The sequence below is a fragment of the Narcine bancroftii genome, chromosome 2 (genome assembly GCF_036971445.1).
Source record: "Narcine bancroftii isolate sNarBan1 chromosome 2, sNarBan1.hap1, whole genome shotgun sequence".
In the NCBI taxonomy this organism is placed as follows: domain Eukaryota; kingdom Metazoa; phylum Chordata; class Chondrichthyes; order Torpediniformes; family Narcinidae; genus Narcine; species Narcine bancroftii.
Window position 1 is genome coordinate 47,876,442 of NC_091470.1, and position 27,498 is coordinate 47,903,939.

A 27,498-nucleotide genomic window follows, 5' to 3' on the forward strand; every position below is an offset into this window, starting at 1 on the left:
GTTTAAAAAAGACTGATTTTCAAATGGCTAGAATAATCTATGATTTAAATATTTGATACTACATTAGCTACCTTTATATCTGTTTCCACTTGTAGGCAGTAGGGCTGATTTTGATACTGTTGGATTTCTCCTGTAATTTCTGCAACTTTCCTTCGTTTGCTAAAATTTATTAATTCTTTCCCACATCTTTTTAGGAAATCTGGGTTCCCTACTTCTGTCTTCAGAATGTTTGTCAAATAAATACCTTTGAATGGAATAGAAATACTTTTAAAAATCAATTTAAAATTACATTATATACTTAATAATAAAGAAAAACAAATTCACATGTACAATTGTACTAATTGTTTAAGAACTAGAGATAAAAAGAGAGCAAACCATGATTAATGCATTGTTGAATTCATTGTTGAATTCACTGTTACAGCTGGTGTAGCAGTTAGCACGACACCTTTACAGTGCCAGCTATCAGGACTTGGGTTCGAATCCTGAACTGAAAGGAGTTTGTACGTTCTCCCCATGTCTGCATGGTTTTTCCCCAGGGACTCAGCTTTCTTCCCACTATTCGAAAAGTAGCTGAGGTGTGTTGGTTAATTGGGTAGCACAGTCTCGTTTGTGAAATGGCCTGTTACCGTGCTGTATGTCTAATTTTTTTTTAAACTAGAACCAGAGATAAATAAATTGCCTACCAAAGAAAGGCACACAAGGTGGGTTTATTGACTTAAGCTTGGTTAGGTACTTCTTGAAATGATCTTGACTTAGGTCTACAGCTTCTTCTAAAACCTTTTTCTTTCTTTCAGGTAATGCCTGTGTAAAATGTAGAAAAAATACGCTGTAAACAAATATAAAAAAGTACATGCTCCTGGACCAAAAAATAAATCCTTAAAAATCAAGTCAATAATAGAAATAAATGAATGATATTCAACATGTAAATGTTATTAATTTTGCAATCTGCAGGTCAATTCCCTAGTATAAAGAGAAAAACAAATAACATTTGCATTACTGCTGGCACTAAGTACAAAGTTCAAAACCATCATCCCAATCCGCAGAATTGTGAAATGGAATGTCACAGGTGGAAATTCGGTTTGTTGCTATTTATTATTGTAAGTTATAAATAAAACTTTTAGGTGACAAGTTTAAATTTTAATTATCAAATTAATCCACATTGAGGGAGCGTCTTATTGGCCAGATTTTGCTGAGCAAGGTTTGTCTTTCATGACTGTGAATAACAAATAGAAAGTCCTGTTCAAATAAAGGTTCTTTAGTTGCACATGGAACACAAACAACTAGCACGAACCACAGGTCAAAAACGTGAGTTTACAATATGAATTAAGGAGAACAACAATTTCAATTTAAGTTGACAAGTTTTGAAAGTAAATCCTTCATTCATTATCACCCAATCCTAGTTGTAAATAAAAAGGTTCTCTTGATCAATGCTCAAGAGGGTAGGCGAAGGTTTGAAGAGAATAAAATATTGCATATTTAAATAAAACAATTTTACAGATGCAATGAGAACTCAAATCTTTCAAATCACAATTTATACTTAATGTTGGGTAACCTAAAAAAAAAATGCACAATTTTCTGAATAGTGCATTTTTCCTTTTGTTACTGTTTATTATTGCAGGTTACAGTTAGAAGAAGTTACTTGTTTACATTTTAATTGTCAAATTGAAGCTCATTGAGAGAAAGTCTCACCATCCAGATCTTGCCAAGGCTTTCTTCCATCCTTACTCTGTCCAAATTTATCAGGTCCAGGTGGAGAGAGTATATTTAGATGACCTGGACTTCAGTGATAGAGCCTAAGCAGCAAAGGGGGCTCCAAAGGGATGCTGTGGAAGCCCCAACAACAAAATTCCTCAAGGATTTCAACAGCTGGCAAAGACCCACAAACCAGCTTTGCCTCCTATCAGAGTCATTAGGGTTTCCAAGTATCTCTGACATTCAGGAACACTTCAAACAATTCAAATTAAAATAATTAAAAAATAATTAAATTAAACCTCCCACCATAAAAAAAAATAGAAATTTGCCAGCTATCACATTTCTTCCTTGCAGTCTTACAATTCTCATTCTGTCACAGATTCTTCAGGATCTTGTGAAGGATCTGACAGTCTTCAATGTCAATCTAGGATATCAAAACCAAGTCTGAGCTCCACTGCTGGACTCTATTTTGAGACTATCACGAGAATAATCCCAAATCTGCTTGCACCTACATGGGTAAATACATGTACTTCTATTTGGAAGCAGCAGCACTTTTAAAAACTGAACTGGTTCAACACAAATACAGCCACTCGATCTGTAACAAATGCACTACAGTATTCAACTGACTGCAAATAACAAATTAATTTAAAATGCATTTAGCTAAGAACAGCAGGTTTCAATTCAATGACATAAAAGTAGACAAACAATAATTCAGCAGCAAGAGATGCAAAGCAAACTAAACATTATCAATATACATTGTTCACCTCAAAAGTGTGATCCAGCCTATAAACTGGCACAGAGTTCACTGTACTGACTATCTCGAGCACACCGTTAAAATTGTTCAGCTCTTGGAATACTTGTAGAATCTCTATAATTCGACTTAACACAGCCACTCTTTCCTCAAAATTTTCTGCCTCCACTAGACACCTGAGGGGATAAGTAAAAAAAAACTCAACAAGCAGAACATCACACAAGAAACATTTTAAACTTTCAAAAGGTTCAAAGATTCCTTTTATTGTCACATAATATCAAAGGTTCCTTTTATTATCACCGAATAATACATTAAAAATGTAATATATTGATGTCTAGTTCTTCAATTTTTGTCTGCCATAAGGCGAACAAAAAGTTGCCATGAGCATTATCTGGCGCCCTTAACAATTGGAGAAAGAGAAGCAAAAGAGAGTCCCTTCAGAATCAGAGTGTCTGTGGATTCGCCTCCAGTTCAAATCACTGGCAACAGAAGCTCCAGATCCAAACCTCCATTGCAACACAGAAAGCCTTCAGCGCCTGAGGTTATTTGGAAGCCCTCCTTGCCCTCAGCATCCCAGTTCCGATACATAGTTCCCATAAGCCAGTCTCCAGTAAGCCACAGCATGTGTGGGTCCTTTGACTATGTCACCAGTAGCTCTCAACCTGTGTGAGTCCTTCAACTACAAGTTGCCAACAGCCTGTGCATGTCCTTCAGCTGCAGAGCCTCTCAATGGTCCACTGCTGTGGTGACGTTTCTGGTGTCCTGTGCCAGTCTGCTGCTCTCCTGGAGTCTGCAACCCCTCATGGTACATTGCTGAGCACAGGCAGCACCATCTTGGGCACAGATCCTGTGGTTGCAAAATTTTTTTAAAAAAACTATTAGTTCCTTTAACAGGCTGTATGGAACCATTGGCAATAGAACTGGGCAGCAGGACAGTGTGGAGCAGTGGTGTGTCGCTGCTCTCCTGGGTGCTACAGTACCACTATCATTTTTTAGTGAGATATCTTTTTGTTTTAAATTTTTTTCTCCCCAAATGCATTTTTTTTTAAATTGTATTGCAGTGGCAATTAGTAAACAAAATGAAATAATGCAGCAAGTTAAATGCTACATAGGTGCCCAATTAAGCTGTTATGCATAAAATCCTCATGTTCACATGGAACAGTTCTTTGAATACTTGAATTCTTGGAATTCAATTAAATTTTCAATAAAATTAAGATTAATAGATTATCATTGTTACCTTTAAGAAAACTATTTGTACCAGCATACCAAATCAGATATTGTATGGTAGTTTCCTTCAAGGAAGGCATTGCTCAAGGAGTTGAGGTAAATAAATCTTTGAAAGAGCTATGGTAACCTGGCCCAAAGGAGTCAAAGCCTGGGGCAGATCAGTTCTGATCATGCTGAATGGTTATATTGTCGTTCTCAATGGTGTTCTTTAGGTTAATATATAAATGGAATTAAAGTCTGACAGTTGATAATAACAGTAGGAGATCCAATAAGTACTCCAAGTCCCAAATTGTCCTAAAGTTAAAAGCTAAAGCATGTTTTCCTCCCCCCATAAAACAAATCACACAGCAACCATGGTTGACCATCACTATAATCTTGAAATGCTCAGTTAGTACTTCCAACTCATAGACTTTAAGGACAGCCACAAATTATAGTACAACAGAAATAATTCCAGAGTGGGAGAAGGGTCTTAAGCCCCAATAGAAGCCCACTCTGCTGAACGGAGAAAGATTGTGAAGAGATGTACAAAGTTCCACATACATTTGGCAAGTTATTCACAATTTTTCAAAACAATAAAATTTCCATGGTTTTCTTTCCCTGTTGAGAACAATATTTGAGTTTAGAGGTACTATTTCCAACAGATGACATGTACAATTTTCCCATGAAACAGCAGCAAAATCAAACACAGTAGTGAAGCATAACCAGACCAATACAATTATAAACAGATGTAACCACTTCAGTAGAACTTTTACAGCTGTATCGTTTGGAGGGAGTTATGCTGAGCATAGCTATGGACAGAATCTGATGCCCAGTATCGTCATTGCTTCTCCTGTTTACATGCTGCATATTGTAGTATGTATCTAGCAGTCACATGCTGCATTAAATAAAAACATCTCATCAAATAATTCATAATAATCTAATCTTTTCTGCAGCAAGAATTGAAGAATAAATGTAGCCTCAAGTTCAGCACTTGGTTTAGAAAGTCTACTGAATTATAGAACTCAAACCAAAAAGGAAATCTAGAATGCTTTTCCATAAAGTTCAGAAAATCATGAGGCTTGGGATCCATGGAATCTTGACTGTGTGGATTAAAAAAAATTGGCTTGCTGATAGAAATCAGAGCAGCAGTGAAAGAAAAGTATTCTGCCTGGAGGTCAGTGACTAGTGGAGTGCTGCAAGTATCTGATCCGAGCTGAAACTCCTGCACTTGGTGATTTTTATAAATAACCTGGATGAAGAGGCAGAAGGATAAGGTCAGTAAGTTTGCGGATGACACAAAGTTTGGAGGAGTTGATGGATGGAACTTAAGGTTGGCGAAGGTTACAAGAGGATATAGAGTTGGCAGAGTTGGGCAGGAAAGTGGCAAATGGAGCTCATTCCAGATAAACATGAGGTGCTGCATTTTGGAAGGACAAACCAGAAGGTTGAGTACAGGGTTAATGGTTGGTTATTAAAGAGTGTGGATGAACAGAGGGTCCTTGGGGTCCAAATCCATACATCCCACAAGGTCGTTGCACAGATTAATAAGAGAATTAAGGTCTATGGGATGTTGGGCTTCATTAAAAGGGGAATTGATTTTAAGAGGTCATGTTGCCACTCCTCAAATCTCTGGTGAAATTACACTTAAGAGTAATGTGTTCAGTTCTGGTCACCTCATTATAGAAAGGATGTGGACGCTATGGAGAGGGTGCAGAGGAAATTTACCAGGATGTTACCTGGATTGGAAAATAAGTCTTATGAGGCAAGGTTAGCAGAGCTGGGACTTTTCTCTTTGGAGTGTAGAAGGATGAGAGGAGACAATGGACTTCCCGACTTTTCTACTCAATGTCCCAAATGACAAAGGCAAGCATGCCAAACCCTGAATGTACCACCTTATCCACTTCTGTTGCAACTGAGAGATATGGACCTCTACCCCAAAATCTTTCTGTACATCATTGCCAAGGTTCCTGCCATTTACTGAATACCTTCCCTCTGGCGTTTGACCTCCCAAAATGCTTTCACCTCACACCTGTCTAGATTAACCTCCATTGCCATTTCTTCACCCAAATTTCTAACTATCTACATCCTGCTCTATTATTTGACTTTCTGCATCATCCATAACTCTACCAATTTTCCTGTCAACTGAAAGTTACTCATCAAACCACTCACATTTTTATCAAAATCATTTACATGCACTACAATCATATCAACTTACTTTTCAAACCATAGTGTAAGATTTGTTGTGTGACGAATCATTTTCAATAAATTAGGAGAATTCACTTCTTTGTTTTCTTTTGTCCAGACACTTCCTACAAGTTCAGATGGCTGAACAGCCCTATGAAAAAATGTAAAAAATGCCACGTAGATTTCTTAAAAGTCCACAAATACAAGAACAAGGTCAATCAAGGATTGAAAACAGTTCAGTCGATCAAACTCTTCTTTGAAATTTGTATCACTGATGTTTTGGTTATTAATAGCCTTATTAAATCAATATATTACAATTTATTTTCATTTTCTTAAAAAATAAATGAAAATATATGCAGGATGGGATAAAAATATTTTTAGTGTAATCTTTTAGCCCATTTTAATAATTCAAGTTGTGTTTACATGAATTTCCTATGACAATTCTCCTGTCTAACTGTAAATGGAACTACATTGGTACCTGGTTTAGTCCTTTCTTGGTTGCCCAATCTCAACATTCACAGGCATGTATCCCTTTGTGATTTAAATAAATATCTTCTTGGATTGCATGCTGTTGTTCTGGGATCTAACACAAACCCCTGTCATCCTCAAGTTTATGTCTCCAAGGACAGCATTGTGGCCCAGCTGGTAGAGCTGTGATTTCATAGCTCCAGCCACCCAAGTTCAACACAGAGCTCGTGTTGACAGTGAACTATGCACACTCTCCCTGTAGGTTTCCCCTGAATTCTTTCTATGGCCAAAAAATAACTAGGTTTTAAGCTAAATTGGTCATTGTAAATTGCCTGTAGTGTGAACAAGTGGTGAAGTCTAGGAGAGTTGATGGAAATGTGGTTTCATTTAATATTTTATTTGTATCAATATTATATTTTATATTTCATTATTTTATTTTAATTAGTCAATATGTTAGAGGATAAATTAGTGAGGAGTAGAACTGCTGCAAGGTGGCATGGACGTGATTAGCCAAAAATGGTCTCCATCATCATGTGGAAATAGAGTGACAGAAACCTGGTTTAAAGGTCTAGCCACTACTGGCCCACCTCCTCCAAGTGGAGAGGAGTGGGATGAGCAGTCTGATCAGTGGCACTTGGGACTGCATCCTGGCTGGCATGTTGAGAGCTGCCATTGGTGTGGATAGGCAGTAGCTGTTCCATGTGTTGGCAGGATGCCTGGAGCCTAGTCTCATTACTTACTACTGGATACGATGAAAGCTGCTGCTCTCTTCATTTGGCTCCCAGCCCCGTGAGCTAGTAACAGAAACAACTTCAGACGAAAGAGAGCCATCACATCCAAAACAGGATGATAACAGAGATAACAGGATTTCAGCACAATTGACAACATGTGAAGCAGGAGCTGCTAGTTCCCAGCAATGGCGGATTCTCACTGTGCTCTGTGCATCCCTGATCTCCATAGCTTATCACTAGCTTAGCCCTAACAGACAACTGCTCCACATCAAGCCATATGGATTGCAGGCAGATCCCATCAGATTGGAAGACAGCAAATGTCATATGATTTAAAAAAAAGAATAGGAGTAGGTAAAAGGCAGGTAACTCGTGGCCAGTTTAGCTCAACATTTGTATTGAGAAAATGCTTAAAGCTAATCATTAAGGAAGAGACAGCAATACAACTGGACATAAATTGTTACATCAGATAGATACAGCATGGATTCAGGAACAGTAGCTTACATTTAACTAACTTTCGGGAGTTATTTGCAGTGGATAGAGGGGAGCGGATGGATACGACATACTTAGATTTCCAGAAGGCATTCGTTAAGGTGCCAAAGGACTTCTGAATAAGGAGGCACATTATTGGGGTTAATGTTCTGGCATGGATTGAACCAAGAGAAGGCAGTTGTGAATAAATAATTTTTTTTTTGGGATGACAGTGATTTGTGGGGTGCCACTGAGTTTGCTGCTGGGGCTGCAATATACTGTTCACAATATACACAAATGATTTGGAGGAGGGGACCACGTGTGGCATATCCAAGTTAATTAATGACACTAAAGTGAGTAATCATGTCAATAGTCTGCAGAGAGATAAATTTAGATTAAATGAGTGGGCAAAAATCTGGAGTACAACTACAGTAAATTCTTGTACTTCACTTTTATATGTCACCTTGTGAAGACAACATGAAAATGTATAATTACCCATCTTGGTGCGATGCTCTGTTATGCATAGGGTTACACTAAAAAATCTTGTATCATTGTTAAGTCACTCACCACCTGCACATAACCTCCACCCCTCAACTTTACTAATGTATCCACAATCCTTCTAGAACTGACTGCTTGACCACTTTACAGATTCTTAACAAAATGTATCCCTATTTTTCATTGTGGAGGAAGTTATCTCAAATAATCCTGAACATATGCTGGAAATATTTAACTTTTAGGTTTTAGATTGAACCACAAAAAACTGATAGCATTAAATCTTACGTACCTAACTACTTACTATAAAAAGTATCCATTATTTTACCTGTAAAGGTCAGACTCTAAGAGCGTAAGCTGCCGTGCTATTTCAATTGGATGAAGGGTCATGAGATCAAATGTTTCGGTCTGTCCAGATCGACTAATATGCCATTCAATTTGAGGTGGTGGGTTCTCAAAAGTAATAGCGTGGCTAATTCCATTTACTTGAGTTTGTCTCTTGCGATTAATTATTTTTGTAATTGATTCTACCCACTTCTTCATGGCTTTCCCTGCAAAGATCAATTAACTTGTGTTATTCTCAGTATAACTTACCAAATAATTTCAGTTTGTATACAATTTAGCCAGGGTTGAATGCTAACTACAATGTTTAAACATTCATTAACTTCATGGATTACGATTCTGGTCTTTGTGAAATCAGGCCACTGGGAGTTTTTGAGATAATGTACTCAATATCTTATCAACAGTTACATCTTATTCACCACAGTCAACTTTATGATTCTCACAATGATAGTGAGTCCAATATTTAAATAAGCAAATCCACAGTTGTACTTCATTTCTGAACATCAGGAATACATCAAGGCATGGCTACACACAAAACTAAGTACAGTACAACTCCAATTATCCTGATTTTTTTTTTCAAAGCCGAACTGACCTCACAGGTTGAAAAAATATCCACTCGACATGAAATTAAAACGACGATAGTTCTTGTGTCAGGTAACTCCCTCATCTTGCTTTCCATTTCTTCTCTACCTTCCCCTATTGACTTTTCTCTCCAACCCTCCCTCTCAAACTGCACGCTACTGTCTCCCAGCTGCAAGCAGTTGGAAGAATCCCTTGTCCCTGCATCATCAAGGAGAGCAGGTTCTCAGGCTCAGTGGCATTCCCTCCCCTTCTCGGCGCACCAGAGCTCCCAACGCCGACTCCGAACCCTCCCCTCGGCCTACTACTGCACACACACTGGACTCTCCAGCTCCTGTGACTGGGGAGACAGGAGCCTGCCGACTCACCAGTGAGTGTTCCACCAGCCCAGGAAGCCAACGCAGGGATCAGTGGCATCGGTTGGGAGGTCTCAGTGATCGGGGATGGTATTGTAGCCAGCATTTTTTTTTGGTGAGAATTAAACATTATTTTAATGCTAAAAAAGCCTTCCCTTCTTGTTGTTTAAACATTGATACAAGTGACTTGCTGTTGCTACTGTGCTTTTTTTAAAAAAAATGACCAATTATCTGGAAAATTTTTTTATCCGAAATAGGCCAGGTCCTGACCATTTTAGATAATCAGAGTTGTAACTGTGCATGAAAAACACAAGTTAAAAGTAACAAAATCTTTTGCAGAGATTTATATTGGCAACAACTTGAGAGGAAATGGAAGTTTTAATATTACTCATTTTAAATTTGAATACTACTTCTAAATGTGTGATGTGCAACTTAAACAAAGTGGTCAACTTCCAACGCAACAACCTTGGTTTTCAGCCATACCTCGCACACTTGAAATAAATGCTTCCAGCTTATTAAGTAGCATGTTGTCTCTCTCAAAGTCATAGAAATGATGTTCTACCCAATGCCGAAAAACATTTAGCACCCTAAAAAAAATTTAAACAGAAACGCTTTAAGAACCTTGTATTCTATCCATCACAACTTTCACATGGATTTCATATTAATAGTTAAAATGCAAAACAAATTTAAGGAGAAAACCTTAGACAATGAGATTTAGAATTAGAACTGTTCTGACAAGTTTCCAAGGAACTGAACTTTGTTCACACCTTGGAGTAGCTGCTCCAAAATTCATTTGCATCACATTTTAAAAGTGGTGGTGAGAATTAATATTTGCAAATACACACATTCTAATTTAATTGTAGATCAGATCAATACTGGTTTTGAAAAACTTTCACTTCCCTCAAAAGAACTGTGCACTTTTACATTTTTGGGATATAAAGGGATCAATGCAGACTACCAAACATTAGAAAACAAATTCTTCTGCTGAATATTTATTGAAATGACTTTCAAGTTAAAATTATAGCTCAGACAAGTTTATTTTTCCTTTTGACACTTCCAGTCTACTTTTTCTGGAACTGTTCTTGGAATAAATCCTCTCCATTCAAATTGAAATCAAATCTCTGCAGATTGAACACATTAACTGCTAAATCTGAACATGCATGAAATTTCTAGATACAATTCTCAAATGCCTACAGAAGGATCATATCTTGCCTTAATATTCCATCTGCCAAATCAAACCAACTTCATCAGTAAACTTTGAGTGATTAATGCAATAGTCTAAACTTTACCCTAACTGTAATAATGATGCAGGTAACAATGCTATTAACTTGACTACATTTCATTTGAATATGCAAACACACCTGAGTTGTACTGGCTGGATATACTCCTTACGAAACCGTTTCAAATCTGCACTGACTGGCTGTTCACCTTTTTCCCTGGCGAGTCTATCTGCTTCAGTGGGCTCCGGATCAGGTATTTCAAACCTATACAAAAATCACGATTCCAGAGTTCATAAAAAATATTTAATAAAATGTATTACACGAAAGATCGTACATTTCTCTTATACAATTTAGTCAATTTACCTTTCCATTAACAAGCTCAGTAATTCTTGGGGCTTGCAGAATGAACGATAGGTCGTCAGAAAAGTGCGCACAAAATTAGGATCTGTAAATAAAGGTCAAATTGCTTAAAAGCTGCTGTGAGGTTTGCAGTGCGTGCCAAAAACATTTAGAACAAAATAATGACTCATGACAAACAGAAACTATAACAGATAACTTCAGAGGAATTGGTGGGATGCAGGATTAATTCTAACTTTAAAAATGGTGAAAACAGTACGAATGCAACCAAAACTAATTTAGCCTCTTCCCTCAAACACCCATAAATATCCATTTTGCTTGGGAAGGGGAAGTGGCAGGGTAGTGGCGACTCATTGCAGCTGAAAGCATTACAGCACAATCGTCAATCTGAATGATCAAAACATGTCACCAGTAAAATATTGCAAAATGTGTTTCTAAACGAGTTCAACGGTACAAAAATAAATAAATTTCCAATAATCACTGCTTACTGATGACCACTAGCTAAAGTGAATATTTCAATTTAACTAATGCTGTATCGGATTATAAAAGGGATTATAAACTTTGCAACTTTTCAGACCACTGCTTCCATCTGCAAATAGCTGGTGGAGAGTGCAGAGTTCCTGAACTACACCAGATAAGGATCAGAGCAGAGTTCACCATTGATGCACAAGACTGTCCCAGGACAGAAAGCTACTGATTACAAAAATGTAAGTAGTCAAGGCACGACAGAGAGGTGATGATGACCGCAAAGGAGGGTGATGTGGTGGGTGGAGGAGGGGTAAGGGGGTAGGGGTAGAAAGGCAGGAGGTTATTATCCCAAACAAAAGTGGGCCTCAGAAAAGGGTCAGTTCTTGCCATAGTCCTCACTCGATCTCTGAGGAGAGCTTTCCTTGCGCTGCTCCTTTACCATTGACCACAAATTCTAGCCCAAGAGTTATTTTTTCTCCGAGCACATCTTGATTATTTTGTCACCTGCCTCTGATTATTACAGGAAGTAAAAATAGAGAATTTAAGATTGTAGACCTTTAGACAGGTGTAAAGATTCTATTTTACTTTCACATTCCTGAAACATTTTTTTTAATGCTTTCAAGATCTCTTCAGACCAAAAAAAAACTCACTGGGATTAAAATGTGCGCCAAATTAGATACAGAAATGAACTCAAGCAGAACATGCATAGCAAAATTCACTAAATAAACAATTCTTCCAGCTAGTGTTCCCTCTTTGGATAACTAAATATCCTATTTATAAATTTAAACACATATTTGTCCAGAAACTCAGTTGAGTAAAATGTCTTTAAAAAGAGAGGGTGCACACCATCTCTGAAATTCAATTTCACTGGCTTCAATGAATTACATTTCAAAGGTCGAGTACATGTACTGTTGCCACCACACAGCTTATTTATCCGTCCCAACCAATGATGTATTTGCAGGCACGAACAGACAGTGAAAAAGGTATACTATATTTATGGTTAACTAGAATCCATCCAAAAATGTCAAGCTACATAACAACTCTACTATGCTTACCTGCATACATGTGGTATGTCAGCCTCTCGATTAACTTTAACACAGTACCTCCTTTGATAATTGGTATTCCAGACTTAGTTTGGACATTCTCTTCAAATACAATGTTCTCTTCAGAATCTTCTTCTGCAAAGTTATAAACATCTGCGCTGGGCAATCTAAGTGGCTGCTCTTTCTCCTCACATAGAAGAACCGTATCCAACATGCGTTCCAGAGTACTCCGATACTGAAGTGAAATCAAAGCAGCCATCCAATTGTTTTTATCTTCCGCAGATTTGGCAGCAAATATTGTACTGTTCTCGTCCTTTGAAAGAATTTCAAAGGCATGCTTGTACTCACAAGAATCATCTTTGTCAACAATTTGCACTTTACGCATTAAAAGTTTTTCTTTCAGCCTATACTCAACATTGCTGCAGCCAGGTAGTCTGGACTGCCCATGACTGATCCTGCAACTGATCATTAAGCCATCAAACAGAAAAATGTGTCGCTCATGCTTTGCCCCTATTCGTATTAATGTTCCTTCCATTATAAATTCATTGCAGCACTGTCCAATATCCTTCCCTTCCCATCCATCAATGTTTTTTTGTATTTCATTCATTTTCTTGATAGCAAGGTGTTTACTTTTTATCTGATGGTTGTAGAGGCGAGGTAAAGGTTCTCTATAGGACAGAAGTTTAAATGTTAGACTTTGTTATATATCACATGGATCACGGGGAAAATAGGTGGAAGCTGACATCATCAGTTTAATATGAGATAAATGTCATCAGGCTAAGTCAGAAGCAGAAGAATTCAATTAAATTGCTATCAACATCGAAGAAATTATTCACCGAAAAAGCAGCAGAAAGTAACATTTCAAAAAGCTGTTAAAATCATCACCCCTAAATGTAGTTTAGGGCAAATATATTTGTTAACGTGCAATATGCAATCTTATAAATCATACATTATCATGAACAGAATATATTTACTGGCCATATTTGTCTTTATTATGAATTTCTGGTAAATCTAAAAAGGGTGTGTCTAAATATGTCAAATGCCTACTGCTACACACAAAGTAAAATGCCAAAGTATTTATCTTACCCCGCCCTGCGTTTAGGTAGGTGCTTATTGCAGATACGCTCCATACTGCACTGAAGATTCAGCAAGGTTGTAATGGCTTGTTTCAAACACTCCCTGTCCTCTCCATCTTTACTTTTCTCCTGCAGTTGCTATTGTTTTAAAAGACAAAACAATAAAATACTTACATATAAAATGATCACCAAAGAGCCAAGCTCAGGTTTGCCAATGTGGACCTGGAAATAATCCTGTCAAGGTATTTTAAGAGACTGACACCATTTACCCATTTCATGAGAAAAAGTACAAATTAAATTTAAATTTAGATATCGAGCATGGTAACAGGCCTTTCTGACCCATTAACCTACAACCCCCATACATTTTTTGAAGGGTAGGAGGAAACCTGAGCACCCAGAAGAAACTCACGCAGACACATGGAAAACGAACAAACTATTTACATCCAGGGTCAGATTCAACTCCGGTCGCTGTAATAGCTAACCATTATGCTAACTGTGCCACATTCTTGAACTAATATCAGTTTTTATGAAAGCGAGGTAGAAAGAGACATGAAAACTCAAGTTCTAGTTACAGTGAAACCCAGCAGTATCTTCACTTGCAAACAATGAATTCTTTCACGTTTATGGAGATGGACTGTCTCAGATTTGTCACGTAAAAGCAAAAGTCACTGCAAAATGGTGGGCACTCAAAAATAGAGCATGACAGTCTTCAATATAACAGTTCCTGCTTGCTTGCTGTATTTTATATCTTAAACTGTGGGGCACAAGTTCTTTGCGAGCAGGGATTATTTTAATTAAGTTTCTCCATAGCCAAGGAGCATAAAATGTAAAGCACATGTTATAAATCATTTCAAAACTGTGACGAGTTAAAATGGGACAGAATACTAAACTTATTAGAATGGATGACTTGCACAGCCTTCACTTTTTGACTCCTGTTCTTCCTTAACCTGTCCACTCAGAAGTCAACATGGGAACCTTTCTCCTTTGATGATGAATTTACTATTACAGAATCTCAACTACTACAACGGCAGTGTGATTCCAAATATCAAGTTAAGCTTTGTCTATTCCAAAGCTCCTTTGGCACTTTTTCCTTATTTATGCTCCTCGCCTTGGTCTACCCGCTTGCCTCTCTTTTCAAGTTCTAAATATAATAATATTTTCTCACTGCTTCCAACTTTAATTTCTTTTAAATTTAGATATACAGCACAGTTACAGGCCATTTCAGCCCACAAGTCTGTGCTGCCCAATTTAAACGCAATTAACCTCCATTTCAAATGTTAGAAGGAAACAGAAGCCCCAAGACACAGACATGGGAAGAATACACAAACTCCTCACAGACAGTGTGGGATTTGAACCCCGGTCCCGATTGCTAACCATACACCAACCGTGCCGTCAATAACTTCTCCATCATGATTTTTTTCATTCTCACTAATATGGTCATTTAAATTTATTCTGCCCTCACTCTCTCTCTCTCTCTCTCTCTCTACATCCACCCTTAATTGCTTCCTCCCATAGAAACTTGCCAAACTAATTTCCAAACCATTTCCTTGGCCTCGCCATCTTGCCTTGTTTCACTCTTCCCACTTTCTCAATCATGGATGGTACCAAGTGTGGCAATGAATTCTAACCACCTTTGTCCTCTTAACCAATCTTCATTTACTGATCACACCATCCTCTTATGAAGTTTTTTGAAATTCATCTGGTTTATTCTTACCAGAGAAAGAATCATGTGTTAATGGCTTCAATTCCTGCTCCCATATCATTAAGCTAGGAACCTCATCCTTGGTCCCCTATCACCAACATCATCAGACTTGCCCTCTCTGAAATTAAGCAGAAAGAGCTTCTGAACATATATTTATGCAATTGCTATGCTACTTCTACTCCTTGACACCAACTCTACCCCTGCCATTATTCATATACTGTTGAAATCCACATCTAAGTTATCACATTGCTGTATCAGTTATTAAATCTGACACAAGAGATGGCTAAATGTAGTTAAAAGCCTATGATGCTGACCAGTCGTCTATTGTTGGCCCTCTCCTGAAGTAACTATTTAGTGAATAATCAAAATAAAATAAATAAATTAATGAATAATGAGCATCTGTGCCTGTGAATTGGCTGCACATATCAGTTGCTGAAAAAGAAATATATTACTCTATATTTGTAAGATAGACGATGACTAACCTCCAGCAATTTAGCAAGTGACTACTATTCATGGGTAACCTGACTTCACACAAAACTATGATCATCTGGATGTAGACAGCTGAGGCAAAACATCAACCTTCCCAGGTTACTCCCCCCAATACCACCTCAAACCATAATATCGGATTCACAATGTTTCCTGTATTTAGAAGCAGCTTTAGGGAAACAAATCAACACTCAATACTAGTGGAAATGGAAAAATAACAAATCAGACACTTGTGGGTTTAATATTGTAAAACAAAGTGAAACTTGCAAAGCAGAGGGATTTAATGACTAACTGCACACCAGGGCTCTTACAATAAAGGCAGGCTGGTGGAAGATTTTTTAAAGTATACAGAATGCCTATTGTATCAGCTGCAACACACAGAAAACACCACTAGACTTGGTGGGGTTTCCAGTAGAACTGTTTATTTGAATTTCGCACGCGCCCCTTTAAGGCCAACGGGAGTGCTGCCCCGCGCAGCGGAGATGTCATCATGTGGCCCGGGGCACGAGCTGTGGCCTAAGCCATGAGGCAATGAGCAAGCCCTGATGGCACCATCTTCTGCAGCTGCCCGCCAGTGCGGTGGTACAAACGGGGCCAGTTCGCTCAGAGAGATGTGCGCCGCCACAGTCTCTTATTAACAATTACTCTCTATCAACAGTCAATCTGTCAAAGTGAGCTCCACTGGATATGGATGATAAAGAATACTGATTCTTCTTGGAGACGTGTTAAACCAGTTTAGCTTCCCCCCGCACCTCTACCCACCCTACACAAATGGAAAGATGACAGAAAATATAGGATTTCAATAGGGGCAGAACATAAATAGAGTGCCATGTGTATCTGATAAGTAAAGGGCAGCTTCCATAAGAATAATGACTTGGCAACCATCCATATTAATAAACATTATAGCTCTCTGCCAGAAATACAAAGCAGTTAACTCTTCCCCACTCTTCTCAGGTAGAATGCTGATAAAAGATCCATTTTACTAAGTGTTTTGAGGCTCATTTTCTTTATCTAGCACCCTCATTCTAAATCAATCTGTTTACCTCATCGAGCTGGGTGCTTCTGTGGCCACTACAATATATTTTTCCTCCCAAAGTAAGCATTATGTGAGTGAAAGATCGATGAAAGGTCAATGTCAAATGAATACCAGTTGGAAATGCAAAAGGTTTGCATTGTTATAAGCAAGATAAACAAAGATTATTCTAAAAACCTTAAAGAGTTCTTTATCAAACCCCAGCCCAACATTTGTTACTATTAATGTTTTCTTTTCCATTTTCTTTGGCTTGGCTTCGCGGACGAAGATTTATGGAAGGGTATTGGTGTGTTAAATATACAACTGGAAGGTTACTCAACATCCGAGAAATCCCTGACTGGGATGCTTGGTGCAACTTGAGATGGCCTACTAAAGGGCCTCTGATATGCATCTGAATGTCAGCTCCAGAGATTTCTTTTGAATAGGAAAAGAGAATTCCTTTGCAAACTCAAGCAAATAAATTAATGGAAAAGGAAGCAGAATGAGCATTGTATTAGCTGGGAGGGCATAGAGTGCAGGGTGTTGGGGGAAAGGGTGGGGGGGAAGGCAAGAGTGAAGATGTTTTCTGCTCCATTTCAAAAATGGATAAATACCAAGCCCAAACATATGAGCTGTTTTATTAAGAGTTGACTCATGCAGAGAATTCAAACACTGAAGCTACTTTACAAGATGGCTTATTTATTTAGTTTTACAATTTCCACAATTAATATTTACATCAGCCCACAAAATAGGAAAGTTAGAGAATTACTAAGTTTCAAAAGATCTATAACACATCTATTATTGGAATATATTTTATGGACTTCTTTTATTCAGTGACTTAACAAAAAGAATTCACATACACAAAAATAACAGGGTAGTATGTTTCAGAGATTATTCTTTACTGGTAGCTCCCACAGTCCTTCCTTTTTGGGGCCAAAAGTTAAATCCAGCCCCAGAACAAATTTCCAGTGCCTTATCACATTTCCAGCAACTTCTGCCAAGTGATTATCAAAATAATTCCAAAACTATTTTTCATAATTTTCCATGCTTTCAATTTTGCTGTCACCAGTACAAACACCCTTCATATACTAGAGCACACATGTCAAACTCTGGCCCGCGGGCCAAATATAATTATATTTGGCCCGCAAGATCATTTCAAAAATGTATTAGAGGTGGACCGCCCTGCAGCGAGAGCCGATGCTGTTTTTTGGTAATGTCACCCCCACCATCCTCCCCCTTCATTGCACATCCTTCCCCATTGTAACACGAGAAATTGTAACGAGAAGTCTGTCGATGTCATCAGCCGGCAAGCCAGTTGGAAGGCTCCCCGCACAACCAGTCACTTCTCCCACCTGTCGAGCGGTGCGGCGGATGGGCGAGCGCCTGTGATTTCCTGTCGGCGCGACGGGCATGGCAGGCTATGCACGGCCCCCGGGCTGCGCGAGCCCCGCGCGATTGGCACCAGACGGCCTTCTACAGCGTGAGCGCACTTCTCCCGCTCGCCACGGCCTTCAATGCTTGCAGCCGCGCGGACCCCAGGGACGGCTGGTTCAGCCCTGCACGTGAAGAGAGAGATGGTGGCTGTCCGCAAAGGCTGATCGGCACCGCGCTGGGCTTGAGTGGGTGGGTAAGCAGGGGTGGGCAGAGGGTGTAGGTGAGGAGTAATGGGCAGGGGAAGTTATGGTGGTGCGAGGGGCAGTTAGAGGGAGGAATGAGTAGAAGGAGGGGTGGATAGGGAAGAGGTAAAAGGGGAGGGGCAGGGCGAGTAGGGGAGGGGTGATTAGAGGGTGAGAGACGGGTAGAGGGAGGAACAGGTTGAGGGGAGAGGCAGAGCACACATGTCAAATTTAAATTTGACATAGATTTAAATATAGGGGCGTGTATAGGATGGGGTGGGTAGAGGCAGAGCAAGTGGAGTGAGGGGTGAGTAGAGGTTGGGTAAAGGACTGGTCAGATAGAGGGATGGTGGGTCGAGGGTGAATAGAGGCCTAGAGCTACCTACTCCTGACCTGTAACATTATCCTCCTAAAGTTATATCCTAAAGTTTAACATTACATATGTTGAAAGAAGAGAAAACATGCAGATGTTGTTGAAAATTTTCTATAAATATTTAGTTCGGCCCTCGACTTAGTCCAAGTTTTTAATTTTGGCCCTCCATGAATTTGAGTTTGACACGCCTGTACTAGAAAATTCCAATCAGATTTCCCATCATATCTTGACAAGAGGCATTTTATACTTAAAAAAAAAACAATTTCTACTTTAAGACCATAAGGCATAGGGGCAGAAACAGGATACTCAACCAATCAAGTCATTCATTCATGAATTGATCCATTTTCCCACTCAGCCCCACTGGCCAGCCTTCTCCCCACTCAGCCCCACTGGCCAGCCTTCTCCCCACTCAGCCTCACTGGCCAGCCTTCTCCCCACTCAGCCCCACTGCCCAGCCTTCTCCCCACTCAGCCCCACTGCCCAGCCTTCTCCCCACTCAGCCCCACTGGCCAGCCTTCTCCCCACTCAGCCCCACTGGCCAGCCTTCTCCCCACTCAGCCCCACTGGCTAGCCTTCTCCCCACTCAGCCCCACTGCCCAGCCTTCTCCCCACTCAGCCCCACTGGCCAGCCTTCTCCCCACACAGCCCCACTGGCCAGCCTTCTCCCCACTCAGCCCCACTGCCCAGCCTTCTCCCCACTCAGCCCCACTGCCCAGCCTTCTCCCCACTCAGCCCCACTGCCCAGCCTTCTCCCAATAAGCTTTGATGCCCTGGCTAATCAAGAACCTATTAATCTGGGTCTTAAATACACCCAATGACCGACAAATGCCTGTGGCAACAAATTCCACTGACCTACCATCCTGAAGAAATTCCTGTGCATTTCTTTCTCAGTGGATGCCTTTCAGTCCTGAAGTTGTGCCCTCTTGTCCTAGACACTCCAACCTTGGGAAACAACCTTCATCATCTACATTGCCCATGTGTTTCAACATTTGAAATGTTTCAATGAGATTCACCCCCCATCCCCCTAAATTACAAGTATAGGCCAAGAGCTGCAAATGCTCCTTATATGATAATCCTTTCATTCCCAGAAACATCCAGTGAACCTCCTTTGAACCCTTTTCAACATCAGCACATCCTTTCTTAAATGAGCTTAAAACTGCTCACAATACTCCAAGTGAGGTCTCACCAGTGCCTTATAAAGTCTCATCATCACATCCCTACTCTTGTATTCTATTTCATTTACCTTTTTCACCACCGTCTCAGCATGCAAGTTTGCCTTCAGGCTATTCTGCACAACGACTCCTAGGTCCCTTTGCATTGGGCATTTTCAATTTTCTCTACATTTAAAAAATAGTCTGCCTATTTATTTTTTTTCCACCAAAGTGCATGACCGTACACTTCCCAACATTATATTTTATTTGCCACTTTTCTGCCTGTTCTCCTAATCCAAGTCCTTATGCAGCCTCCACGTTTCCTCCACACTATCTACTCCTCCACCTACCTTTTGCATCATTTGCAAACTTGGCCACAAAACCATAATCCAAATCATTAATACGCAATACAAAAAGAAGCAGCCCTTACACTGACTCCTGTGGAACACCACGTGCAACTGGCCAATCTAAATATGATCCTTGTATTCTAACTCTCTGCTTCCTGCCAATCAGCCAATGCCCTTATTTTGTTAAATAGCCTCATGTGCATTACCTTGTCAAATGCCTTTTGAAAATCCAAATACATAACATCCACTGCATCTCTCTTATGCAGCCTGCTTATCACTTCCTCAAAAAAATTCCAATAGGTTTGTCAAACAAGGTTTTTCTTGAATGCCATCTATTTTGCTTTCACGCAGGGTTTGACTTCCCCAGTCAGCAGTGCAGCATTTTTCCATTCAAAGATGTCCTCCTTCTTTTGGTATGTATTTATCCTGTACCTTCCCCATTTCTTGCAGAAACTCCATCCATTGTTGCTCTGCCCTTCCCTACTAGTGCCCCTTCCAATCTACTTTAGGCAGTTCCTCTCTCATACCACTGTAATTCCCTTTACTCCATTTAAATACCAACACTCATGATTTTATTTTCTCCTTAACCCTCAAATTGAACTCAATCATATTACGACCACTGCCCCCTAATGGTTTCTTTACCCTAAACCAGTGGTTTTCAAACTGCCCCCTAAACTCATATTCCACCTTATGCAATCCCTATTCCATAAATGCACTGTAATTAGTCTTCTTCTTTGGCTTGGCTTCGCGGACGAAGATTTATGGAGGGGGTAAATTAGTAAGGGATTGCTTAAGGTGGTATGTGAGTAGAAAGAAAGTTTGAAAAGCACTTTTTAATCGTACCTAATTGACTTATGTGCACGGTTTCAGAACTCCAAAGGGAATGGGCCAATGACAATTTTTCTCAAGCAAAATATTTCAGTAACAATTGGGTCTAACCTTTTTCCCCCACTCACATACCACCTTAAGCAATCCCTTACTAATCACAGAACGCCTATGAAATAGGGATTGCTTAAAGTGGAATATGAGTTTACGGGGGGCAGTTTTCAAACCACTGCCCTAAACTCTCAAATCACCTTGGCTGCATTACACACCACCCAATCCTGATCCCTTTGTGGGTTCATCAACAAGCTACACTAAAAAGCCATCTCGTAGGCTTTCTGCAAAATTTCATCTTTAGAGATCCAGCCCCAACCTGGTTTTCCCAGTCTACTTGGATGTTTAAATCTCCCATGACTATTATAACATTGCCCTTCTGATGTGCCTTTTCTATCTGCTGTTGCATCCCAGAAACTGTTTGAGTTCTAATATGTAACTGGCAACAGTGTCTTTTTACCCTTTCTATTTCTTCTCAACCCACAATCATTCTATATCTTCTGATCCTACATCACCTCTAATGATTTAATATTGTTCCTTACCAACAGACTCACGTCCATCCCCCCCCCCTCCCCCACCCGCTTATCTGCCTATCCTTTCAATTCATTCTGTACCCTGGGACATTCAGATTCCAATAATGTCCCTTCTTTAGCCACCACTCATGTCAGTCATTACATCATACCTGCCAATCAGTAGCTGTACAAGGTCACAGCTTTATTTCTTAAGTTACGTGCATTTAAATGCAAAACATTAAGCCCTTTATTTGTTGCATTTGACTATGTCCATTGCATTGCAACACATCCCCATATTTCCCTGTCCTTTCATACAAACTCCCTACCTGCTGTCCCTACCTATGCGCCAACCACCCCTTTCTCTACTTTGGTTCCCACCTCCCGTGAATCAAGTTTAAGCGTGCCCTTCCCCACCAACCTCAAGAGCATTCTACTCATAAGAGCAACAGTGAAGATGTTGTAAGTTTGAAATAAAATCATAAACAGAAAAATATTCAACATCTTAGACAGCAGGAATAGCAAGAGAAAAAGTGAATGTTTCAGATCAATGACATTATCAGAAGGCGAAAATGGGAAAAAAAAATCAATTTTAAAATACAGGAATGGGGAGGAGAAAAGGAAAGGGCAAGGCAAGAAAAATTATTCACAAGGGATTATATTGCAATACACATAACATTTTCTTCTCACTCTTTCCACTATCAGCATTCACGTGTTCACAAATTTAGCTCCTTTTCAATTGTACCTGGTGCTTCCCCTGGCACACTTTTCCACATACCTTCCTGAAGCAGAATTGGTCTCTTAGCTCGATGGTAATAACATTAAGATAGATATGCAATGTCAAGAGATTTTACCGATGTTACAACAGCAGTGTTACAAAGCATGATGGACAGCTCAAGGACAGGTCTTCATTTCTGGAGGGCTATGTATTTTGATTAGTAAGATTTTATCCTTATATAGCTTTGCCCACTGATTTGGGCTCAGTCTGTCAGCCAGTCCGCCAGGAGATGCCCAGCTACGTCAGTGGTGATGCCACACACCACTCTTGATGGGCAATATCCATTGCATTATTTATCTTAAAGATTAATTTTTTACAAAATTATATGCACATAAATAATTAAATAGGATGCAATTTCATCTTAAACATTTATACCAAGGCTGAAATAGTGGGCTGTCAGGAGATGGCAGCATTGGTCAGTGACCTTTGGAGGTCATTTTAAAAAAAGCCCGGAACAATAACTATTCATAATAAGCAAAACATTATATTACAATGATCTACTATAGTGGCTGGTTAAAAGGAGAAATATTTCCATTTAATTAAAGATCTTAGTGACAAGAAATTGTTCAATTTGCAATGACTCATTTAATTTTAATAATGGAAACATCTTACCTGCAACAGTTCAAAGTAATGCAAACAATGATAAATTGGGACTAAAAGTAGTTGCGGAAGCACATATTGAACAGCTTCTTTAAATCCTTCAGCAATCGACTAGAAAGCAAGATATACAATTTATTAGAAATAGACTGCTCCAAGTTGCTTAATGAGATGTAAACATAATGAAAGAACCTTGAAGACACAATAAGCCTAAATACATACATGAATGCACTCAAAAGAGGTTATAAATTCATTGACAGGTTAATACACCTTTAATACAAATGTAATTAAATATTTAAAATCATCCTTTTATATTTATACCCTTGAGCCACTTACTGAATCGGAAAATTATTCAGGTAATTTCACTACAACAGAAGGTCAATCCTCATGAAGAGCATAGCAGTTAAGTGAAGCAAAATATGAAGTTAATGCATCACTTATAATGCGGGCCTTCCATAAGAGACAGTGAATCAATAAATTATTTTTGCTTGCAGGTATACAGCAACCAAATTTTTAAAATGCAAGCAAAAAGGTATCAAAGTACATTGATCACTTGTCATCGCCAATGCACAAAACCAATTAAACTTTGCTCTTTTGGAATCTAAGACGCAAACAGGGATCATTTTTAAAAGAACATTTTGGAATTGTTTTGCAATACAAAGGCAAAAAACAACTTTTCAGGAAAACCTGGTTTTAGGATTATTTTGAGCATGTAGTAACAGTTTTAATCTACAGATTATGTTGTGGAGGAGACACTTCTTAGATGACTTCTGGTTAAGTATTTTTCTGTTGATATTGAATAAATCTCAATCTTGAAGATAAATTTCTGCAACCATTTCTCAACTTTATTAAAAAGGCCTGTACAATTTAGTGGTTGAATACTTGTAATATGAGATTTGTTCATTGATAATAGTTTATTTGAAATATTAATAGTGTAAATTTAGTTATTTGCACTACTATCTGCTTTATCTTAAGGATTAACTCTAACTCATCCTGTGTAAATGTTGCAAACAAAAATCACATGAATTGATCCCGTTTGAAACATTCAAAATTGCACCCCACAAAGTGTGGTGTGCACAAAAGTGAAAGAATGGTCAAAGGAACAAATGCCAAATTAGATGTCAGCAGTACAACAATAAAAGGTCTTTGGAATCTCAAAACAAACACAGGTATATCTCAGGAGAAAAAGAAAACCATACTCTCTCAGAATGGAACACAGAATCAAGACTCAAAAATTAATTTAACAAAATAAGAAACTTTACACAGTATCAAACTAACTCAAAGAAAAACCTGCATAATAGCTTTTGCCAACATCAGAATGCCCTAAAGCCCTCAAAAGCCAAATATTTGTAAAGACTTTCACCACTAATGTAGGGTGCACAATAGCCACTTTGCAAACAGCAAAATCTCACTAATAGCAATGTGATATTGACTAAATAAGCAACTAATGATGTCATGTTTAAAGTCAAATATTGTTCTGGAGACATAAGATATTTTGTTGCTGAGCTCCAAAATAATGCTATGGGATTGCTTTCAAGTCATGCCATTAGGTTATGGTGTACAGAAATTTAACCTTTCACCCAAAAATTACATCCCTGACTATGTGGTAAAAATCTCTATATGAAACATTCCAGCCATAACAAGTATCTCACTGGATCTCTTAAAAGTAGGAGGCTTAACTTTAATAAAACAATGACTGACATGGGGTAGGCAGGCACCTTTCTTTGCCGATGCTTAGTTTGAGGCACTAATAGAAGAGATTGGATATTTGATACCAGCTCTCTGAAGGACACCAGTTCTGTTATAGAGCATTCAGATGATCCATCCTACAAATGAAGGCTGATGCACATGCTTGGAAAAAAAGCAAGTATAGATGCATGGGAGAAGGCAGAGATGGAAAGGGTGGTTGGAATTCCCAGTTCTAACTTTGCATGTAGATCTGCAATAATCCGATAGCAAAAAGTAAAGGCCAAGTCCACAATAAAATTAATAACAGTGAAGCTTTGGCAGCAGACTGAAGCTATGCAATATATAAGGTCAAAGTTCTATTATCCAGGTCAAGCCTGACATGTAGTTGCTATCGTGGCGGCGATCGAGCCGGTGCTCCGGGCAACAAGCGCAACTAAAGGCTAGTAGCTCGCGCAGCGGCACTGGCCCCAATAAGCAAACAGGTGGGTTAACGGCAAGAGCAGCTTTAAGGCCAGTGACCCCAAAATGGCGCGGGCCTTGCTGCGCAGCCAACAGATGGGGACAGCGCTCAGGGAAGGGCATTGTTATGCAGGAAAGTACCCAGGCACGGGAAACCCACTTTTGTTATGCATGTTGTGACATCAGCCAAGGGGGGCCACAGCAGGAACAGTGCGAGTATAAAAGTCACGCCTGACCCCTAATAAAACCGAGAGCTTAACCTGACTACACTAGTGTGCGTCTTCTTTCAAGTAGCACGCGCGTGGCTACACCACTACTTTTCACCATCTCCCCTCCTGAAAATTCCCAGGATTGTTGATATTCTGCCTTGTTGTTAAGACAATGAAAGGGGCTTTTAGTTCACTTAATATTTCAGAGATTTCTAAATGAGATTCCAGGAAGCTCCACAAATAGTTACAAGATTTCCAACATTGTTCCAGTACAAGGACTAAGATCAGGTTGTGTAATACTGGATTGTGCAACATTTAGGTTTCTTCAGGTCCTGGACACATGAATGTCAGTTCCAAATAATTTCAACTTAAGGTGGTCTGCTGAACACAGTGACAAATCATTCATCATAAAATCATGAGGCCATTTGGCCCTTCAAGACTGTTAGCTCTGAACAAAAGTTGGTTAGTCCTTCTTCTCTACTTCAAATACTTAATTTCCTTTTTAAATACAACATTAATCTGCTTTCCCTTCCCTTTCCCACCCAGTTCATTCCAGATTATAACATTGTTCTTGCTAAATAAAAAAAATGTTTTTTTTTTAAATAAAATTATGCAAAGCATACACGGAACCCTTTTCCCCCAGGATAAAAAAAAGTCACATACTAGAGGACATGCATTTAAAAATGCAGAAAATTATTGAGAGTTTATAGTCAGATATGGTTTTTACACAGCCACTTCATTTGTGGCTTTTTAAGCACTACAGCTGGTGTGTAAAACACACTGACACAGAATTTGGGGGGGGCGGGGGTGTTTATTCCAGACCTGGCTTTTTTTCTGGCAGCAGAGGTAGTAATAGCACCAGAATGCTGTCTGTGTAAAAGGATAATTCGGCATTCCAGGATCAACTTAGGTAAGGATGTGGTTTTTTTTGTGTGTATTTATGGCAGCAGGGTTGGCATAGCAGTTAGCGCAACGCCTTTACAGCACCAGTAATCAGGACCAGACTGGGGTCCGAATCCTGCACTGTCTGCATGGGTTTTCTCCATGGGCTCCAGTTTCCTTCCTCCTTTCAAAATCGGAACAGGGAGTGTAGGTTAATGGGGTACAAATTGGGCAGCATGGACTCGTGGGCCGAAATGGCCCATTACCATGCTGTATGTCTAGATAAATAAACATAAATAAATAAATAGATGGATACAGTCAAAACATGCAAGTAGGACAACACGAAAAATATTTTTAATAACAATACCGCTGTCATGCTCTCTCCTGGTGGCCCACAATTATACAGCAAAGGCAGAGTCGATCTGGCTGACAGTGATTAGTTCGCTAGAGAATACCTGACCAGCAGGCACTTGGGGTTGAGCCCATCCCGGATGTCTATGCCTGCTCCCATAAATGTAAAGTCTGAAATAAGCTGGAGATGAAATGAGGTGGTGGTGAAAGTGATGCATCCTCTACTAGACTCAGTTTCATTAGGTGAGTGAAGCACTGATGTGTTGACGGGAGGAGAATGAGAGGTGATTTAATTCATAAGTACATAATTCATGGTTTTGACAGGATAGATGTGGAGTGGCTGTTAGACTTTCAAAATAGGGGTTGATCATTCATGAATAAGGTAAAAAGCATGTATCCAAGAGTACTGAATCTGGGATACTACAGAAGGAGGGTCTGAATGCTCATTTACTGAATGTATTCAAGACCGTCACTGACAGACCTTCGGATATTAAGGGAGAGATTAGAGTTAGGGAGTGGCATTATGATAGAAGACCAGCCCCTACACTGAACCCACCGTCTCAGCTGTCCCCAGGTGTCTCTAGTCACCTTGTGCTGTGGGCAAGCTGGTTTGTGGGTTTGTTCTCAGTTTGAACAACCTGAAGTCCCGCTTCCCCCAACAGTCCACCACCAGCCCCCAACAATAAATAGCAGTGATTAGAAAGAGATGGCTTAAGGTAGTATGTGAATGGAAAGAAAAAGTTTGTAAACCATTTTAATCATACCTAATTGCCTCATTATGTGCACAGTTTCATATCTCCAAAGGCAATGGGACAATTATATTATTTCTCAAGCAAAATATTCAGTAATAATTGGGTCTAGAGCAGACGTTCTCGCTCCCCCCAACTCACATACCACCTGAAGTAATCCCTTATTAATCACAGAACACCTATGTTACTTCAGGTGGTACGTGAGTGGAAAGAAGTTTGAAATCCACTGCTATAGATTAATACCTGCAGATTTTTCCACACTCTTATAAATTGTGCATG

General features: G+C 39.4%; 1 protein-coding gene across 6 annotated transcripts in view; it reads right to left on the bottom strand.

The window, feature by feature from the left end:
• sos2 (son of sevenless homolog 2 (Drosophila)) overlaps window positions 1–27,498 on the bottom strand; it is a 102,228-nt gene that overhangs the window by 14,604 nt on the left and 60,126 nt on the right. For all 6 annotated transcript variants that reach the window (XM_069916592.1, XM_069916591.1, XM_069916593.1 and 3 more), the window contains 11 exons: window positions 22,896–22,994; window positions 13,444–13,571; window positions 12,370–13,025; window positions 10,853–10,934; window positions 10,631–10,753; window positions 9,753–9,856; window positions 8,321–8,543; window positions 5,865–5,984; window positions 2,457–2,619; window positions 684–801; window positions 72–244 (listed from right to left, as the gene is read on the bottom strand). In XM_069916592.1, coding sequence (XP_069772693.1) covers window positions 72–244; window positions 684–801; window positions 2,457–2,619; window positions 5,865–5,984; window positions 8,321–8,543; window positions 9,753–9,856; window positions 10,631–10,753; window positions 10,853–10,934; window positions 12,370–13,025; window positions 13,444–13,571; window positions 22,896–22,994 — 1,989 coding nt within the window. The remainder of the gene's footprint in view (window positions 1–71; window positions 245–683; window positions 802–2,456; window positions 2,620–5,864; window positions 5,985–8,320; window positions 8,544–9,752; window positions 9,857–10,630; window positions 10,754–10,852; window positions 10,935–12,369; window positions 13,026–13,443; window positions 13,572–22,895; window positions 22,995–27,498) is intronic.